Raw genomic sequence first — 19,793 nt, forward strand, 5'->3', positions numbered from 1 at the left:
TTGAAACTATAGATAAGAGTCATTAGGGGGACGGATTAAGAGTAAGATTAAATGGCTATTAACGAAGACGCTAATAAGTAACGATTATTTGGAAGTAAGATATCTATGGCTCCTTAAAATGAAGTAAAATGGATTCCAACTGCGTGAAATTAAGACTTGTTCGTGATCATTCTCTGTTTACAGATAATTAAGAAAACTGAACAGTAAAGGTTTCAATTTTTTTATTTTTCTACCTAATTAAGCAATAAGAATCAACATGATTAGTATAGATTTGACTAGTTTTAAGTTCGCCACACAACCTCTTCAATTGCTACAGATATCCGACTAAATACATCAATCAAACCGGAACTAAATCAAACGACTCATCTGCTCGGATCTGCATATGAATTGTGACTGAATATAACTAGGGGCCAGGGTGACTTAATTGCTAAATACAAAGGCTTGTAAGCAGCATAAATATGATTGAATGCAAGAACACTTTGATTACGGCAATAAATACACACTCAGTTATGAAAAAGAAAAAGGACATGATCTAGTAACCCAAACAAAAAAGAATGGGTAATGGGGGGAGAAGCAGTAGAGGTGAAGAGGGAAGAAAAAATGATTGAAAGAGATGACTAAAAATTCAATCTGACGGTCCACTCAATGAAACAAAATTGACAAGATATTAACAAAGTGAATCAGCCAGTAGAGGCATCCGAATGCCGGATCTTAGCAGATGGCTGTACTCATATCAAAACACACTCGAAACCTCAAGCACCTCGCTCTAGTTTTCCACTCACTCAGCAGGAGAAGAATGGGCAACAGCACTCAGTAAATCCAAATATGATTGATTCACAGCAGCTAAGCACACAAAAATAGCCCAATCTAATGCCCTTCCACAATGCTTGATTTTGATTCAATCAAGTGGCTTTTACAAGCCCAAATTACATTATCCTGCAAGAACAAGTCTTCCCATTTCCATTGACAAACTCGTCATCTGATTCGCCATGTTCACTGCAATTTAATTTGGTAGATGTAAGTAGAAAGCAATGGGATAGGACATTATTGTGCACACAACAGAAGTTAGTAACATTGATGAAGATATGTTTCCATTGTCAGTCCATAAAACAGATGCATTACAGGATAAATGGAAACTCCACAAAAGTATACTCGTTATAAAATAAATAATTTTAATTGGGATTAAAAAAAATGCAATATCAACAGGGTGCAAGAAAAGATAAAGTTTGATAAAGAGAGACAAATATATTGCTGCTGTCAGTAAGACATACATGATCAAAAGCAAAATCAAGCCAATCAAATCTATTCAGTATCCACACATCACCGTCCAATAAGGCACTCCCATTGGTGCTAAATGTTACAACAAAAGCCATCTAGACTGCCAAAACTAATACTTCTAGAAAAGGAAGATGCAATTCCTGATGAGTACCATTTACTAGTATGGCAAGTGATAGCCTTAAAGGGCTTAGACAATGGTTATGCAAGTTAATGGGGCATAGAAGTGCTCAAGCTCCAGCACAGCAAGCATGTAGCAGTTATAATTGAAAGAAATGACCATCAGCAGATTGTGTAATCCTCATATTCAAAGCTCTCAAGGAAGCTCTGCATCAACAGCTTCATGAGTCTCTTTTTATGAAGTGAATTTAGGTTGTAATATCATTGAAAGAAGAAAAAAGTGAACAAATCATATTAATTTGAGACTTCTGAATTAAATCTAGAAAAGGTGTCCATTGTTTGGGCTTGATTCTTTTTTGTACAAAATGCTTAGACTAACACAACACCCCCAACCCCACGGCCCCAAAGAGAGAAAGAGAGAGAATGCACAGGGAGAAAAAAAAAATGGAAGAAGAAGAAGGAAAAGAACTAAAAAAGATAGATTAATTAAAAGAGTCACAAGGAATTAGCTCATATATTTCACTAAACTCTGCCTCGACAAAAATTGTAAGTACTTCACACAAACTAGAAGTAAGCAATCCTTGCATGAATCTCTATCCAATAAATGTTAGTTATTCTTTTCTCCTTTTCAATTAGTAGGCTTGAACAGGTGAATGTAATAAGCTAATGGTTATCGAATTCTTTACAACTGTTCTGAAACAGAGATAACACAAGCACAGTAATTTCAGTTTTAGAAATATAGATGGCCACTTTTGAACACACATGAACAATCTGTGAGATTTTCAAGGTGGGAAAAATACTGTTCAACTTCTTCAAAGAGTCAATTGGGATCCAAACAAAGGGGTTGTGGGTTTGATTATCAAGTCTCCCAACCTCATGGTTCGGTGCCAGTGTTGTGGTTTCTTTTTGATAAATTCTCAGTTTCTTTGTGGATTGGGATATCTATGTTTCCCCTATCAGAATATCACTGTTCTTCCAGAGACAGTTTCCAGTGACAGTTGAGATATCTTACAAGCTGCATAAACGTAAAAGCTGACTGTCTAAGTGATCCCATACTCCCATGCCTTATGGTCTTTTATCTAAAGAAGAAAGGCTGTCTTATTAAGTAGTCATGAGATGAAATACTTCAAAGATAGGTTTCACCTGTTTCCTAATAAAAAATCTCCAAGAAGAATATGGCACAGACAGGCACACTGATGATACAATCTATATGACCACTTTGTATAGGGTATTGCCAGAAAGGTAAAGTAAGGAAGATAAAATCTATACTTAAAGCACATTTCAAATCAGCTGCATTAGCATGAAAACCAAAGCAAGTATTGAGGAGGTCTTTGAGATTAGCTGGAAAGAGACAAATTCTTATTGATGATGGCTGCGAATTCTGACCAGCTTTACAAATCTAAAACTTTGCAAGGATGTGTGTGACATTTTTATCCACCCATGTTTGTCTTTATAAAGGGGTAGAACCCATTTTTATATCATAAATCATATTTAGAATCAAATTGGGTCATGCAAATTCCCAGAATGAAACCATAGATTCTCCTTATCAGAAAGTAATCAAACGTAGTGCATAATCAATACTATGCCAACTTATTCCTTAAGCATTACAAAGGATATCTACAAAGAAATCAGACACTAGTCATCACTGTTTTGCCCACAATCCTCCCAAGTCCATAGCCAGTATGAACACTAGCAACTTATTACAATTTTTTCAAATTACTAATGCTAAAATAGCATTTGCAGTATTATGTTAAAAATTATTTTCCACGGATAATCAAACTTGTTCACATGCACTTATAAGGCATCCCTGAATCAAGACAAAGAGTTTCCTAAGCATCACAGATGACAGATTTATATCCTGTCTGAAATATAAGATGTTAAACAGAAAACATTCAATGTAATAATAGGTTTTACTATATCAACTAAGCATAAATTTTCCAAGCTCTGCTTAAATTTGACTACATAAATGTATTACTTAACTATGCTTATCTTCCTACAAGACTGTAAGCCAGTAGGTCTTTGTGATCAAGAGGAACAACTCTTTTGCTGTACTAGGCTAAAGGAGCCTCAAACTCATACAGGTTAGACTCCCAGCATCCAAACACCAACCCTCCCTTACAATAAATTAATAAACACAAATACAATAAGAATTGTTCAATAATGAATACTACTACGTCCTACAAAGGTTGGCAGCAAGTAAATGCAGATATAACTTTGGCTACCACATTTACAACTCATATATACATTACTTGCTATAGGATTGATGCCAATGCAACTTTTATCAGATACTGAGACAGTATATGATATATAATTTCACTAACTGGATGGGATAGAGGGAGCACACATTGAGCTTAATAGCACTTCTGTTGACTTCATGCAGAGAGAGAACCAAGCATAGGATTAAATATGTTCAATGCCAAATGTTGGTCTGTACATGTCACCAGAAGTTTCATCAATCAACCAATACCATCCTAAGAAATTCTATTAAACACATTGCAGGACACAAAACATCAGTTATTGTGAACATTTATGATTTTAGCTGGAACATTTAAGGGGGAACGGTATTAGTTAGGTAACAACCAATGTAAAGCTAAGAACTATCAAACATGGATTCAGCTCTTAAATATTTGGGAGATGAGACAGAGTCCATGAACCTGATTCCCTCCAATCAAACTAAGCTAAAATTACTCCATTTTGACTTATGATACAATGATAACTCATTAAGTTGAAAAAACCTATCTGAATCAGGATTTGATAAAATAGTTGAAGCTCATGCTAAAATACAAAAAGAATGTCTTTTGTTAATAAAACTATAAACTAAAGTCCTTATGCTGCATTGCCAGAGGACCATAAGGACTCTGTTCAAGTTTAACTTCGAGTACAATTTCCAACTTCGTCAAAGAAGTATGTTAGCTTAAGTTAATATCAAATCCAGCTTCATAATTTCCAAGTCTTTGATGAAGTAGGACTAATAGGTAGTATAGTACTATATTTCAGTACACGCAGCAATAATCACCACATAGACACAAGTAACAGTGCCTAGCATTGTCTCTGCGTGAAGTCAGTATAATGGTCCTTATAAAATTACATCATATTATAATCACTTAAGGCACCAATAAATGAGACCAGGACAAATGCCAAACCAAAAATTTCTTGTTGCAGGATACTCTTAAATATTGTAAGAACATAGAAGACAGTGATAGCAAGAAAGTAACATTCTATATCCAGCATTTCTACACAACACAAAATTAGTAAGAGACATCAAATTTAATAGCCTTTACAGTTATATACCTGAGCTCAAATTCCCTGATCTCTGCAAGCTCTTTCCCACATGCATCTGTCCACTGCACTTTTCTCGTTTCTGTGTGTCCAGAGAGATCACTATCCTCTTCAGCCAGGGGCTTCTGCTCATCATCGTTTTTAGTAGTTTGTGAAGTATTATGCAATGGCTTCTTCAGGCTACTCTTGAGGGTGATATTTCTAGCATTGTTATCATCGTCAACAACAGTGCTCTGTTGAGTCTGTTCCTTTTCCCTATCGTTTGCCAGACCACTCGGCAAAATATCCTGTGGCTGGGTAGGACCTACTTTAAGAGGCGACTGCCCATCAAGTCCTGCGGAAGCGCGACCAAAACAGACAAAGGTAGCGCACCCGCGGGAAAGTCTATTCTTTCCAGAAGCCAGCTGGAGGTTACTATCAGTTTCCTGGTCCACCAACTGGTATTGATTCCAAGGTGCAACTTTCATGTGCTTATCATCACTCTTCTGACCCAAGAGTAAAAGGGTCAGACCCTTGCTATACCCAGTAGCTGAAGAAGAGAAAAACCCCCCTCCTTCGACTGCTAATAACATCAGTTCTTCTCATCTGGGCACCAGAACTATTTACAGTTTTAGTTCCAGACCCATCAAAGTCTGATTCTGCAAATTTCCGATCCAAATTGTCACCCAATCAGCTGAAAAGTGTAGTAAAAAGGTATCAGGGAAAAAGAACTACAGTTTGTAAATTCTCAAAATTGAAAAAGTCCTTATAGCTATCGAAGCAGAAGCTTCAAAACACTAATTACGAGCTTAAATGTCCAGATTGTGACTATTATAAGCTTGACTAATTAACTGCCTAGTTATCAGCATGAAGTCGTATACTTTACAATTCTAAGCCTTTATATCTCTTTGGTAGATTTTGTCTAGCTCCCTAGTGGCCTAGTCCACACGAACAAAATTTCAGCAACAAGCAGCAGGCCCTTCCTATGATTTAGGATTGCTTTAAACCCACTACAATTGACAAAAACAGATCATCCCCGCCTCCACACAATCGAAGGGCTTCTATGCCAATAAGTGTATGGTCATACATATACCTTTAAGTGTAAAATACAACTTCAAATGTAAAGTGCTCCTTTAATTTTTTCCGAAGTCTAATACTCAGCAAAAATTGGCATAAATCACTAAACAAACTCATTGTAAACCGACCGATAAGCATGTTCTTATCCAAAATTATAGCAATCCATCAATGCAACTAACCCTAAACTGAAAATTATAGTCTCAGTCCAGTAAACTTATATCACAACACTCTTCACTAATTTAAAAATCAAAAAAGCACAAAAGCTTACTCTAAACAAATCATAAGTATAAAAGAAAAAGAACCCCCAAAAAAAAAAGTGATATTCTCATTTTGGGAAACAAATACAAGAGATCGTACACTTAATTTTAATTACAGAAAAAGTAATCCAACACAAAAATCATGAACCTTTTTGGGTTGATCACAGAAAAAATTACAATCAACTATAAAATGAGAAATTTAGCAAACAAACTAAACGATAAATAAGTTCAAAAAATTTAAAAATAATAATCAGAAATAAATCAAAAAAATTGAGAACATGCAGCGATTCAAGTTCAAGTAAAATAACATTAAAAACCCAAAAATGGGTTTAGTACCCATTACCGAAGATTAAAATCCCAAGTTGATTAAATTGTCAAAAGTTCAAAAGAAATGCAGATGAATACTAATTAAAAAATCAAATAAAAAACCCAGAATTAGCAAATAGAAATTGAAAGTGTAATGAGTCAAAATGGAGTAGAGAAATTAAGGATACCTGAGGAGAGAGAATAAAGTAGATCTGAAGCAGAGAGATCTCCGGCGAGTAAATTGATGGAGGATTTGTGAAGAGATTTGAGTTGAAAGAGAAAAGGGGGAAAAAAGAGAGAGAGAGATATGAAGAAAAAGAGGAGAGAGAAAGAAAGATGGAGATTGATGAACACTCTAAAAAACGAGACACAGCTATACTACGATTGATTATAATCAAAGTGGAGTGTGGGGGAGACTCGGTGTGCCTGTGGGGGCTGCTGCTTTTTATATATATATATATAATCTTTTTCGGGTTTCATTTCTTAACATTTCTATAAAAAAAAAAAAAAAAGAAAAAAGAAAAATTTGATATTTATTATCATCGAAAAAACTTTGTGTCATATTTGCCGCAAGCGAAAGAAGTTAGTGTTACATTTATTACCTATTAGGAAATTCTCATTGGTGAACTCCAACTTATTTAAATTACAAGTGGTGAACAATCTTAAATTTAATTATCTTTGGTGAACCTTAATTAGAATGACTAAGTCATTGGTAACCTTAATTATAATATAATCTGATTATTTAACCATGGTTAACACTTAAAACCTTTTTTTTTAAAAAAAAAACCTGGACTTCCTAATTTGCCCTTATTTACTTCCCTCAACCAACTGTGTCTAATCAAAGAAGACTGATCCCTTCTTCTCCTTCATTTCATCGTCGTCTCCCTCATTTCATCATCGTCTCCCTCATTTCATCATCGTCTGCGAAATTACACAAACAAATTTCTAGGGTTACAAAATTCGTATAATAGCAAAATTATTTGGTGGTTAGAGAAATTATTGGAGCGAATATTTTAGGGGAATTTGAAGGTAATTGGGGGAAATCAAGTGCGAAAAATTGTGCAAGTGTAGGGAGATAATCTTGCTTGTTAACCATAGTGGTGGAGTAAAAGTGCGATCTTTGCTGCAATTTTATCAAATAGAGCGTGAATCGAAGTGAGGTATGTATTTTTATGCTTTCATTTGTAGTATGCCCCTGTTTTTGTTGTTTGAAATGGATGTTGACTGCAAGCTTGTTTAGCGTACATGTTATATGTGAAATCGATGTTGTTTGAAGTGAAATACGTATTTTTCATGGTTTATATGTGTGAATTGTATGCTATTGTTGTCAAATTTGTTGGGTTGTTCAATTTTTATCCTGTATGTATCTTATACTGTTGTTGTTTTTTGTCTTTGTGATTGATGCAGAATGGGTGATAATATAGTGTTAAGGTTTCAATATAATGGAATTGATGTGATTATTTTGGTTGAGGATGTTGATAAGGTTAATCTAATAGACCTAATTGTAGAGTATTGGGAGAAGGCAAAGGAAAACAATGTTGAAACCCCTAGTCACCCCACATTCCAATATGTGTACAAGATGAAGCATGTTTCACTTCTAAATGATAATGATGTGATGAAAATGTTTACAAATTTGCCAGAAAAAAAAGAGATTTACATATGGGTAGGGTGTGGAGCAAAAGACAGCAAAGTAGTAGCTGATGCTAGGTCTTTAGTTAAAGGAAAGCATCAAATGGGTGCAGCTGAGGTTGGGGAGCAAATAGTGCCACCTGTAGTAGCCAAGCCTATAGTAATTGAACCTCGAAAGAAACTAACACCTAGGAAGAGAAAGAATAGAGAGGTGGAAGTAAATGTAGAAGCAGAAGTTGTAAGTAAGGCAAAGTTTGATAAGCATGTGAGTGCATTGGGCAAGCAACCAGTTCAGGTGGAAACTGTAGTGCTTAATTATGATCCAGAGGAAACATGGATTGAAATGGAGCAGATATTGGCAGAAGAGGGTGTGGGAGAAGGTAGTGCTAAAGGAAGGGGAAGGGGTAGAGGGAGAGGGAGGAATAGTGTGAGAGGGAGGGGGGAATACTGTGAGAGGGAGGGGCAGTGTGAGAGGGAGAGGGAGAGGGAGAGGGAGGGGAAGAGGGAGAGGGAATTCCCTAGATTATTGGTTCAATATTTCCCCAACCCCTTGGGAAGGTGAACAAACTGAGCAACCAGTTAACACCCAAGAACCAGAACCTCAGTACATTGTACCTAATGAGTTGACTATACAAGACACACAAACTAACCCATCTTCCCAACACATTGTACCTCCTTTGCAAAATGTGGGAGCATTTGGTGTCAGTAACAACTCAGGGGTGAATGAATCTTCAAAGTCTTCAAGGGTATCAACTTATTTTCATAGGAGGGTGCCTAGAACTAGTGCTAGAAGAAAGGGTATTGTGATTAGTACTAGTACTAGTGGTGGTGAGAGTGATGTCAACACTGCCAGTCAATTGGGTGAGGGAGTACCAAGGTCTGAGAGTGAGAATGTCATCACAGAGGTTAGTTTAGGTGATGACACTGTTGATACTACTTTGACAGTGTATGAAGCACAGGATGATGACCCTGATGATGATGGGTATACTGCAGATGAGGGTGAGGGTGAGTCTGAGGATGATGGTGAGGGTGATAAGAGTGATACTATGAGTGATGAGGATGGTGAAGATGAATATGGGCCTGTGATATAGGATTCTTTTGATCCATTTGAGGAAGCAGACTTTGAATGTGAGGATGAGCATGATAACTATTTGAGTAAGCTATATAATAATGGGGAAGTATACAAGGATGAGGGGTTTGGCAAAATAGTGTTGAAGGAATGGCAACTTTTTGTGGACAAACAACATCTCAGAGATGTTGTTAGGGATTATTGTATACAGTGTGGGTTTGCCATTGTTGTTGATTATGCTAGTACCAAGAGATATGCAGCAAGATGCTCAGACATACACTGTAACTGGAGGCTGCATGCATCCATTTTGCCAGACAACACAACATGGGCAATTAAAAAGATAAGCAATCCAGAGCACACATGCCAAGGACTTGAGATGAGAAATCCAATGGTGAATGTGAGGTGGGCTAGAAGGGTGTTGATGGATGATATTAGGGCTAACAATGACATTCCAGCCAAGTGTTTGAATGAATTGCTGTGGAAAAGATTTGGTGTTGACATGGCACAGAGCACTTTGTATAGAGTTAGGTCAAAAGCTCTAGAAGAAATACATGGGGGTCATGATGAGTCATACAAACACTAGCCCATGTACTGTGATGTTATCAGAGAAACCAACCCAAATTCTGTAGCTCATGTTGTTTGGTCAAGACCTGAACCTGAAAGACCTTTACAATTCAGCAGCATATTCATTGCATTCCAAGCTGCATTAGATGGCTTGAAAGCAGGTTGCAGGAGCTTGATTGGAGTAGATGGGGCCCACCTTAAGGGCAATTATGGTGGTGTGTTACTGTCTGCAGTAGCCATGGATGGAAATAATGAAATATTTCCAGTTGCATGGGCAATTGTGGGGACAGAGACTGCTGACAGCTAGAAATTCTTCCTTTGGCATTTGAAGACAGCTCTACAAGACTCAGGGAGGGGAGATGAATGGTGCATACTTTCTGACAGGCAAAAGGTCAATTGTGTTTGCTTATATTTGTCAATCTTTGTCTTTGCTTTACTGTGTGGTTATGACACTAATAATATTGTTGTTGTTATTTTTTTAGGGTATTGATCCAGCCTTAACTGAAATTTGGCCAAAGGTTGGTAGGAGATACTGCTGCAAGCACCTTGTTAAAAATTTCAAGGGTCAATTTCCTGGGTTGCTTATGTTCCAACTTTTCTGGAAAGCTGCTGGGGCATACAATCCCTTCACTTTCAAGAAAGCTATGGAAGCTTTAAAGAAAGCCAATCCTCTGGCATTGGTGTGGCTTGCAGAAGTGGGCCCACAATCAACTTGGACTAAGCATGCTTTCAACCCAGCCATCAAGAATGATATCAACAAATCCAACTTTGTTGAAAGCTTTAATTCAACTTTGGGAATAGATAGGTGCAGACCAGTCTTGACCTTGCTTGAAGGTAATAACAAAAAACAAGCTAATATGTGTACATTTGAATTTGAAAAATGAAATGTGTAAGCTAACACATTAATCTCACTTTGATTGCAGGTATAAGAAGGTTGACCATGGTTAGGATGGCTACAAGAAGAGAAGCTTGTGAAAGTTGGAGAGATGATTTCTGCCCTAACATAATGAGAAGAGTGCAAGTAATAAGGCTCGAGTCTAGGTCTTGTAAGTGCCTTAAATCTGGTGATGGGTTATTTGAAGTGTTAGATGGCAGATCTGTTCTTGCTGTCAACCTCAAGGACAAAACATGTATGTGTAATGCATGGCAATTATCTGTATTGCCATGTAAACATGCTATGAGGGCAATTCTGCACTCACATGATGACCCAAGAAAGTACATCAGTGAGTGGTACTCAGTCCAGAGGTACAAGCTCACCTATGCACACAGTATCAAAGTGATACCAGACCCAGAGCAATGGCCTGACAGCACATATGAAGAAATAGGCCCACCACCAATGAAGAGAGGGATAGGGAGGCCTGCTAGGAACAGAAGGAGAGAGGAAGGTGAGCAAGCTAAGGGTAAAAGGTCTAAGACAGTCAAATGTAGCAAGTGCCAACAATTTGGACACAATGCTCAAACCTGCCAAAGTGGACTGACTAAGAAACAAAAAGCCAAAGCTGGAGCTGCACCAAAGAAGGCACCAAAGCAAACCCCAAAGCAACCTCCAAAGCAAGCCCCAAAGCAAGCTCCAAATTCAAGGAAAGGGACAAGCCAAAGCCAACCAGATCCTGCTACACTAGCATCTTCACCTCAACCAACAAGACAGAGTCCAAGAACCAGGGCAAAAAAAGGACTTTCAGCATCCCAACCTTGTTAGTTTATGCATTTCATACTTTGAATTAAACAATGTATGCCTTTTAAGGATGTCAAACATGTTTTATGCTGTTTTTTGCACCAATTTAATTGGTATAATTATAAGACAATGAATTTGTCCTGTTAACACTATGTCTTTTTTTTGAAATATTAACTCTGGCATTTTGCTTCATTGTGAGTATCCCAACAATTTATGTATCAATAATATAGGCAAAAATTTGAATAAGACAGTAAATTGCAAAAAATCATAAAAAGGACAATTCTTTTATTCATCAAAATCCAGTGCATAATTTCAACATAAGTAGTCCATTACACGACCCTAATAATCCATACTACATAGCACAAACATCATCACTTAGCAATTACAAGTAATAGCACAAAATACATTATCAATGCCACCCTAACAACTACTTTCACAAATTTAAATAACTCATCAACCCTATCAATAACACCATGAACACTTCCACCTTGCTCAACCTCCATTTCGTCACCAACCCTAATTATATCCCCTTCTTTCAACCACGCAAAGAAATCGCAACTTCTACACTTGAAGAACAGCCTTCGAGGGTTTCTGGTTGTCTCTGAAATCATCACAGCGGCAAGTTGAGGAGGGGAACAGTCGCATCGAGTATGCTTCACCCACGCTATGCCATCATCCATGGTGATACCCTTCACAGTCGTAGACGCACGAGAATTTCTCATCGAAAACAGTAGAACCTGAGGATAATCGTTGGACAGAGAAAGAGAATTGAACAGAGCACGAAATTAGGGTTCATATGATTTGGGGGAAATTGGGGATACTGATTATATAGAGAAATTGGGGGATACGTTTAGGAGGGAATTAGGGAAATAGTTTTGGAGGGAAAACTTATTTTTTAGGGGCAAATTAGTAATTACACCAAAAGTTAACCATAGTTGTTAAATAATCAGATTATATTGTAATTAAGGTTACCAATGACTTAGTCATTCTAATTAAGGTTCACCAAAGATAATTAAATTTAAAATTGTTCACCACTTGTAATTTAAATAAGTTGGAGTTCACCAATGAGAATTTCCCTTACCTATTTAATATTTTATTTTACTTTATTACCACCTAAATCCCAAAAATATATATTTCACTACTAGATGACTTTTTCCGTTACTGTTTTCGTTAGTGGGGTCTAACCACTGTCCGGCCACCCCTCCACCCCCAGCCACCTCACTGCCACCTTCTAGCCACCTGCCTTTCCCTATCAATACTGCCCCGAAGGCCGAAACCTCACTACCACCCTCTCCCCTCACCGGCCAGCCCATACCCCTCGCCGGCGACTGGCTCTCCTAGCCCCTAGACCACAATCCCCTACTTGAAGCCCCTTTCCTTCCCACGAAACCCTAGAAAAACCCATCTTCTACCCTTGAAACTCCCAAAACGTTCCTCCTCCACCCTCGAAAACCCTGGTCACTAGGGTTTCGAGGCTGGGCGAGGAGCGGTTGGGAGGTTTAAGGGGAGGGCATAGGAGGGAAAGGGGTTTCAGGGTGGGGGATCGTGGTTAGGGGCTAGGGGAGAAGGGCGATGTCACGCGAAGGAGTTCAGGTGGTGCACCGACAACGGGAAGAGATATGGGACGTCGCCAGGGTCAGGGGTGGTTGGCAGGGGGGTTAAATGGAGGTTAAAGTTTTAGTACTTGATCCCCCCCCCCCCCCGAGTGAGCAACTAACGTCCATTGCTGCCACTCTCCATCTTCTTTCCCTCCAATTCCTCCATAGCAATAACGGCTCCCCTACTAGCAAAGCAGCAGTGGAGCTGTGGAGGTTAGAGTATTCACAACCATAAGGTTACCTTTAATTTTGGTTTTTAAATTTATGTACGATCGTATATATAAAATTGCTAATTGAATCTATTTAGAAATTTCAGTTGATCAAAATTAATATTATACTGTTTTACAACAAAGGATTTCAAAGAGATCAAAAGAAAGCTTTTAGATACTCCGATAATTGTTGTGTTGTATTTCCTTCAGATTATGCGGGGATTTATAGTACCCTTGCATGAACAGTGTTTACTCGATATGTTAAACACGCAGTGAAATGTCTAATCGAGCATGAGGTTCTGAGCGGTGATATTTACTTTTGCATGGGAAGCTAAACGGTGATGTTTGGCGGTATTCTTAATCCGTTCATATTACGCAATACGGTGCGTATTACAACACTCCCCCTTGAACGGATTTCTATAGGGTGACTTCTAATTTACATGTATGTAAAAATAAATATTACCGTTATTGTACCTATATGTTTATCTGCCTCATCAAAACCTTGCCAAGAAAAACCCTGTGGGATAAAAACTTGGACGAAGGAAAAAGAGTACAGCACATATAGGGCTCCCCCTAAGTTAGCACAAATCACAAAGACGACGCATGCCGGTCATATGCACGAGTTCTTGAAATTTGTTTGGTGGTAATGCCTTCGTGAATAGATCGGCTAAGTTGTTGCATGACTGGATCTGCTTGACATCGATCTTGCCTTCTTTTTCTAAGTCATGAGTAGAAAAAAACTTGGGGTCGATGTGTTTTGTTCTATCACCTTTGATGTAGCCTCCTTTAATTTGTGCGATGCAAGCAGTGTTGTCTTCAAATATTGTAGTTGGGTCTTCTTCGACTGTTTTGATGCCGCTTTCTTTTAGTATATGTTGGGTCACAGATCGCAACCATATACATTCCCTACCGGCTTCATAAAGGGCAATCAATTCAGCTTGGTTTGATGAAGTTGCTGTTAGTGTCTGCTTGGTTGACTTCCAAGAGATTGCTGTATTGCCATAACTGAAAAGATAACCAGTTTGTGATTTTGATTTTGCTGGATCTGATAGGTAACCTGCATCAGCATATCCCACGAGAGTAGGATCTCCATTTCTTGGATAGAAGAGTCCTAAATCAATTGTTCCACGTATATAGCGAAGTAGGTGCTTTACTCCATTCCAGTGTCTGTTTGTAGGTTCAGAGCTATACCTTGCTAATAAGTTTACCGAAAAAGCAATGTCTGGCCTAGTGTTGATGGCCAGGTACATCAAAGCTCCTATTGCACTTAGGTATGGTACCTCTGGACCAAGTACAACTTCTCCTTCTTGTCGGGGTCTAAATGGATCTTCTTTGATGTTTAGAGCACGAACAATCATTGGTGAATTCAATGGGTGTGCTTTGTCCATATAAAACCTTTTTAATACTTTCTCGGCATAATTGGATTGATGAATTAAGATACCATCTCTTAGATGTTCAATTTGTAATCCGAGATAAAATTTTGTTCTTCCAAGGTCTTTCATTTCAAATTCTTTCATCATACATTTAGCGGTTTCTTCGATTTCCTTATGTGTTCCGATGATATTTAAATCATCAACATACACCGCTATTATGACAAAACCTTTTTCGGACCTTTTGATGAATACACATGGACAAATTTGGTCGTTCTTATAACCTCCTTTGAGTAGGTACTCACTTAAACGGTTAAACCACATCCTCCCAGATTGCTTTAAACCGTAGAGTGATTTTTTCAATTTGATGGAATGTAGCTTTCGAGGTTGTGACCTTAAAGGTTCAGGTAGTTCAAGTCCTTCGGGGACTTTCATATAGATGTTGGTATCAAGTGACCCATAAAGGTATGCAGTCACAACATCCATCAAACGCATTTGTAGTCCTTTGCATGCTGATACACTTATGAGGAACCTTAGTGTCGTGGCATCTACCACAGGTGAATAGGTTTCCTCATAGTCGATTCCCGGCCTTTGAGAGAAACCTTGGGCTACAAGTCTAGCCTTGTATCTTACAATTTCGTCCTTTTCATTTCTTTTTCGTATGAACACCCATCTATATCCGACGGGTTTCACTCCTTTTGGAGTCAGGACTGCAGGACTGAAAACTTCGCGTTTTGCGAGAGATTTTAATTCAACCTGAATGGCTTCTTTCCATTTTGGCCAATCACTCCTTCGTCGACATTCATCTACAGATGATGGCTCAGTGTCCTCAACATCAGTGATGATTTCTGTGGCAATTGAGTATGCGAATACATCATTGACATATGTTTTTACTCTATCCCACTGTTTTCTAGTGTGGACGTAATTTATCGAAATTTCATGATTGTCGACGATTTCATTTTCACGCTCCCCCTCAGATGTACCATCTGACTCTTTAGATTCATCTTGGGGGTTGATTGTTTTTTCATCATTTTTGATTTGATCCACTTTATTTGAGGGGTTTTCACTCCTTTTATTCCTCATTTTCACTCTTTTGGATTTTCTTGGTTTTAGGTCTTTAGCTCCGAGGGGTCTGCCACGTCTTTTGCGTGCTGCAATTTTATCTGAAAGTGGATCATCCATTTTCTTTGCTGGGATTTCAATCCTAGCAGGGGCATTTACTGAAGGTATATGTGACTTTGTTACTCCTTTTGTATCAGTGAATGCGTCTGGCAATTGATTTGCGATGTTTTGCAAATGTATTATTTTCTGCACTTCTTGTTCGCACGCATTTGTCCTTGGATCAAGGTATGATAGATTTTGGGCATTCCATGATATTTCTTTCCAGCATGGGCCCTTTTTATCTCCCCCTAAGGTTGGGAAGAATGTCTCATTAAAGTGACAATCTGCGAACCGAGCTGTGAAAAGATCACCAGTCAATGGTTCGAGATATCTTGTGATGGAAGGTGATTCATAGCCAACATAGATTCCCAACCTTCTCTGTGGGCCCATTTTAGTACGTTGGGGCGGTGCTATGGGAACATAGACTGCACATCCGAATGTTTTTAGATGTGCCAAGCTAGGTTCCTTTCCAACTACTAGTTGTATTGGAGATAACTTATGTGTCGCGCTCGGTCTTAGTCGTAGCAGAGCAGCGGCATGTATTATTGCATGTCCCCATGCAGAAGATGGGAGTCTTGATTTCATGAGTAATGGCCTAGCGACTAATTGTAATCGCTTTATTAATGATTCGGCAAGGCCATTTTGTGTATGAACATGGGCTACTGGGTGTTCCACGTCTATCCCAATTGACATACAATAGTCATTAAATGTTCGGGATGTAAATTCTCCAGCATTATCTAGCCTAATCCTTTTGATCGGATAATCTGGGAATTGAGCCCTTAAACGTGTGATTTGCGCGAGCAGTTTTGCAAATGCAACATTCCTGGTGGAGAGAAGACTAACATGTGACCAACGTGTTGAGGCATCAACTAACACGAGGAAATATCTAAATGGTCCACATGTCGGGTGTATTGGCCCGCAAATGTCTCCTTGTATTCTTTCTAGGAATGCAAGATTTTCACCTTCAAGTTTACCTTTTGAAGGTCTAATGATCAGTTTTCCAAGTGAACAAGCTTTACAATTGAGTTCATTTGATTGTGGGATCCGTATATTATTTAACGGATGTCCATTTGAACTTTTGATGATTTTTATCATCATGCTTGTTCCAGGATGACCTAAGCGGTCATGCCATATATTAAACATTTCCTGGTTGTCTACCTTGTGGTTAGACACCAAATATGTTTCAATTGGGCTGATATAAGTAAAGTACAATCCTGAGGAGTATGCTTCTAATTTTTCAAGAGTCTCGTTATTGCCAGATTTTCTTTTAACGAGATACAGATACTCCTTTTTGTTTTCATTAACGGTTTCCATGTGATAACCATTCAGACGTAAATCTTTGAAGCTCAATAGATTACGTCGTGTTTTGCTAGAATATAATGCGTTTTTTATTGTTACTTTTGTACCTTTTGGTAATACTACGCAAGCTTTTCCTGAGCCCTCAACCATATTGACAGTGCCGGCAATTGTGTTGAGATTGGTATTTATTGGCTTGATATGAGTAAAGTATGACTTGTTGCTCAAAATGCTGTGTGTGGTTGCGCTATCAATCAGGCATTTTTCATCATTTGTGTTGTTATTTTCCATTGTCTTCACATGAATAAAGAAAGGATTAGTAAAACTAGCATCATAAAAACACGTATGAGAGGAAAAAAAAAAACATCTTTATTATAACATATTTTACAATATTAAAACACACTTGATACTAGGAAAACATGTTTAAAGAAAACTTAGGATTCTGGATGAAAAGGAATAACAAATACAACTCGAAAAATATATGACAATGTCGATGAAGCAAACACCACAGGACAAGCACATGATCGATGTAGTCTAGACATTTTCTATGTCATCAACAAGATAATCGGCTACATCGAGCTCTGGGTTAGGGGAACTTTGTGTGACAAAATTAGTTTCAGCTTGTTTCCCTTGGCCTTCCCTTGAGGCAACATATAGGTCCACAAGGTGTTTTGCCGTACGACAATCCTTAGCCCAATGACCTTGTATTCCACATTTAAAACACTTTTCTTGTGGCCTTCCTTGGTTTTGAAAATTTCCCCTTCCTCTACCGCCTCTACCTCTACCTCTACCTCTCAGGGTGGGAGTATTGGAAGTATTTTGACGCCAGTTTTGACGTCCTCTACCCCTTCCTCTACCCCTATTGGGGTACTGACCTCTGCCCTGAAAACCTCCTCGTACAATATTGTTATTCCAGCGCCTGCCTATTTTTGTGGCATTTGTTTCTGGTATTGCACTAGTACCTGTTGGTCTCTGATTATGATTGGACAACAGGATTTGACTGTTTTGTTCTGCGACTAATAGTATGGAAATTAAGTCACAAAACCTTTCACAACGCCTCTCTCGGTACTGTTCTTGTTGTACCATATTATTCGCGTGCATTGTAGTGAGAGTTTTCTCAATCATGGCTCTTTCAGAGATTGGTTCTCCACATAATCTCAATTGTGAAGTTATGCGGAGTACAGCGGAGTTATATTCACGTACTGAGCTGAAATCTTGAAGTCTCAAGGTAGACCATTCATGTTGGGCCCTTGGCCCAATTATTCTCTGTAAGTGTTCGAATCTATCTTGGAGGCAAACCCAAAGTTCTCTAGGATCCTCAATGAGAATGTACTCAGTTTTTAACTCGTCATGAATGTGGTGTTTGATATACACCAAAGCTTTAGCTTGTTCTAGAGGAGTAGGGTTTCCTTCTTCGGCGATAGTGTGTTCTAGGCTTTGTGCCCTTAGGTAGGCTTTTGCGTCCACCCGCCATTCCAGGTATCTTCCTCCGGAAATGTCTAAAATTTCAAAGTCCCGATTTGCAATTCGGGCCATTTCTGATTACACGAAAAATTTTTTAGAAATTAGTAAAAAAAACAAGGGAAGTTAAATATTTTTTTTTTTTGTACATATAAGGTTTTAAAGATTAGAAAATATCACTATGGAATGCGAGCCGTGGTGGTCCGAGTACCCAACTTACAAATAAGAGGTTGGGGGTTCGAAACTTGGTAAAAGCATAAACCCCGCAAAATTAATAAAGGCTGCATATTTTTAATTTATTTTAATTGTTATTACTAAAACTTTAATTATCAACTTTAATTGTTATTACTAAAACTTTAATTATCAAATTGATAATTAAAGAATTTTATACTACCTAGTGTAAAACAAAGTAGGTAGTATAAAATTGTACCGTTGGGAGTTATACACTAGGTAGTATAAATTGATAATTAAAGAATCTTATACTACCTAGTGTAAAACAAAGTAGGTAGTATAAAATTATCAGATTTGCTATATTAAAGAATTTTAAAACAAAGTTTTAAATTGTACCGTTGGGAGTTCCAACACAATGGACATTAAATAATTGTTGTATGCTAATAAAACAAAGTAGGTTGTATGCTAATATAATTGCATGTACATTACAACAACAAAGAAAAACAATGCAACTCTTCCAAGAAATGCATGCACATGCATACATGCTTCCAAGACATTTGTATTAATGCATGTACTGCCAGACAAACTTTTATGTGTAATATATATCCGATTAGGGGACACATGCAGTTGAAAAGTACATATATTTGTAACAGTTTTATTTCCTCTCTTCATGCATTCTTATCCTTTCTCTTTATTCATATTCATTCTTACTCTCTTCCTTCCTTTTTTAAAGAAATATTCATACAAAAATAATTAGGAGAAGAAAATTGCTTGTAGTCAAAAAAATAAATTTGCTTCATAAAATAATAGGCAAGATTCATGTAATAAACGGAAGTTTTGTCTTCGTAATTCCGGCCATAAATTGCCTACCATTTTAGGTGGCCTTGTTCTCAAAATGAAACATAAGCCGACCATCAAGGCGGCATTTTGAGAGTTTGGCCCGTCCATATAGGCGGCTTAAAATGCAAATCTTGCCCTCCATAAAGGTGGCTAATTTGCTTAAAGTGGCCTATTGGTCGCCTTGGCGACGTTTACTACGAGTAGTAGCGGTTGTGGCGGTATCTGTTTCATCTCTTCCTCTCTTATTTGTATTTGGAGGAGGGGGTTCGGTGTCAGTTGGTGGTATTGGGGGATTTTCATTGAGGTTAGGGACAACTTGTGGAATTTCGACGGCTTCGGCGGCATTAGTGTTTCGGGCTTGATTTGTATTTCCTCGGGCTGGTTGTATTGTACCACAAGGTATGGCATTACGCTCTACTACGAAATATATATGTGAAAGTGATATATTATTCAAAAA

The 19,793-nt window shown here is 38.0% G+C and overlaps 3 protein-coding genes across 3 annotated transcripts; 1 reads left to right on the forward strand and 2 right to left on the reverse strand.

Moving 5' to 3' along the window:
• Window positions 1-394: 394 nt before the first annotated feature.
• LOC145586392 (uncharacterized) lies at window positions 395-6,683 on the reverse strand. Its single transcript, XM_081643226.1, has 3 exons — window positions 6,482-6,683; window positions 4,687-5,347; window positions 395-996 (listed from the first exon to the last, which is right to left on the reverse strand). The coding sequence occupies exons 2-3, from the start codon at window positions 5,244-5,246 to the stop codon at window positions 927-929; spliced, it is 630 nt and encodes a 209-aa protein (XP_081499352.1). The 5' UTR covers window positions 5,247-5,347; window positions 6,482-6,683; the 3' UTR covers window positions 395-926.
• Window positions 6,684-9,577: 2,894 nt separating this feature from the next.
• Window positions 9,578-11,254, forward strand: LOC145584105 (uncharacterized). Its single transcript, XM_081641031.1, has 3 exons — window positions 9,578-9,829; window positions 10,038-10,389; window positions 10,479-11,254. The coding sequence occupies exons 1-3, from the start codon at window positions 9,578-9,580 to the stop codon at window positions 11,252-11,254; spliced, it is 1,380 nt and encodes a 459-aa protein (XP_081497157.1).
• Window positions 11,255-17,398: 6,144 nt separating this feature from the next.
• On the reverse strand, window positions 17,399-18,400 carry LOC145584107 (uncharacterized). Its single transcript, XM_081641032.1, has one exon. The coding sequence runs from the start codon at window positions 18,398-18,400 to the stop codon at window positions 17,399-17,401; it is 1,002 nt and encodes a 333-aa protein (XP_081497158.1).
• Window positions 18,401-19,793: the final 1,393 nt, after the last annotated feature.

This window comes from Chenopodium album, chromosome 16 (genome assembly GCF_948465745.1).
Source record: "Chenopodium album chromosome 16, dcCheAlbu1.1, whole genome shotgun sequence".
NCBI lineage: Eukaryota > Viridiplantae > Streptophyta > Magnoliopsida > Caryophyllales > Amaranthaceae > Chenopodium > Chenopodium album.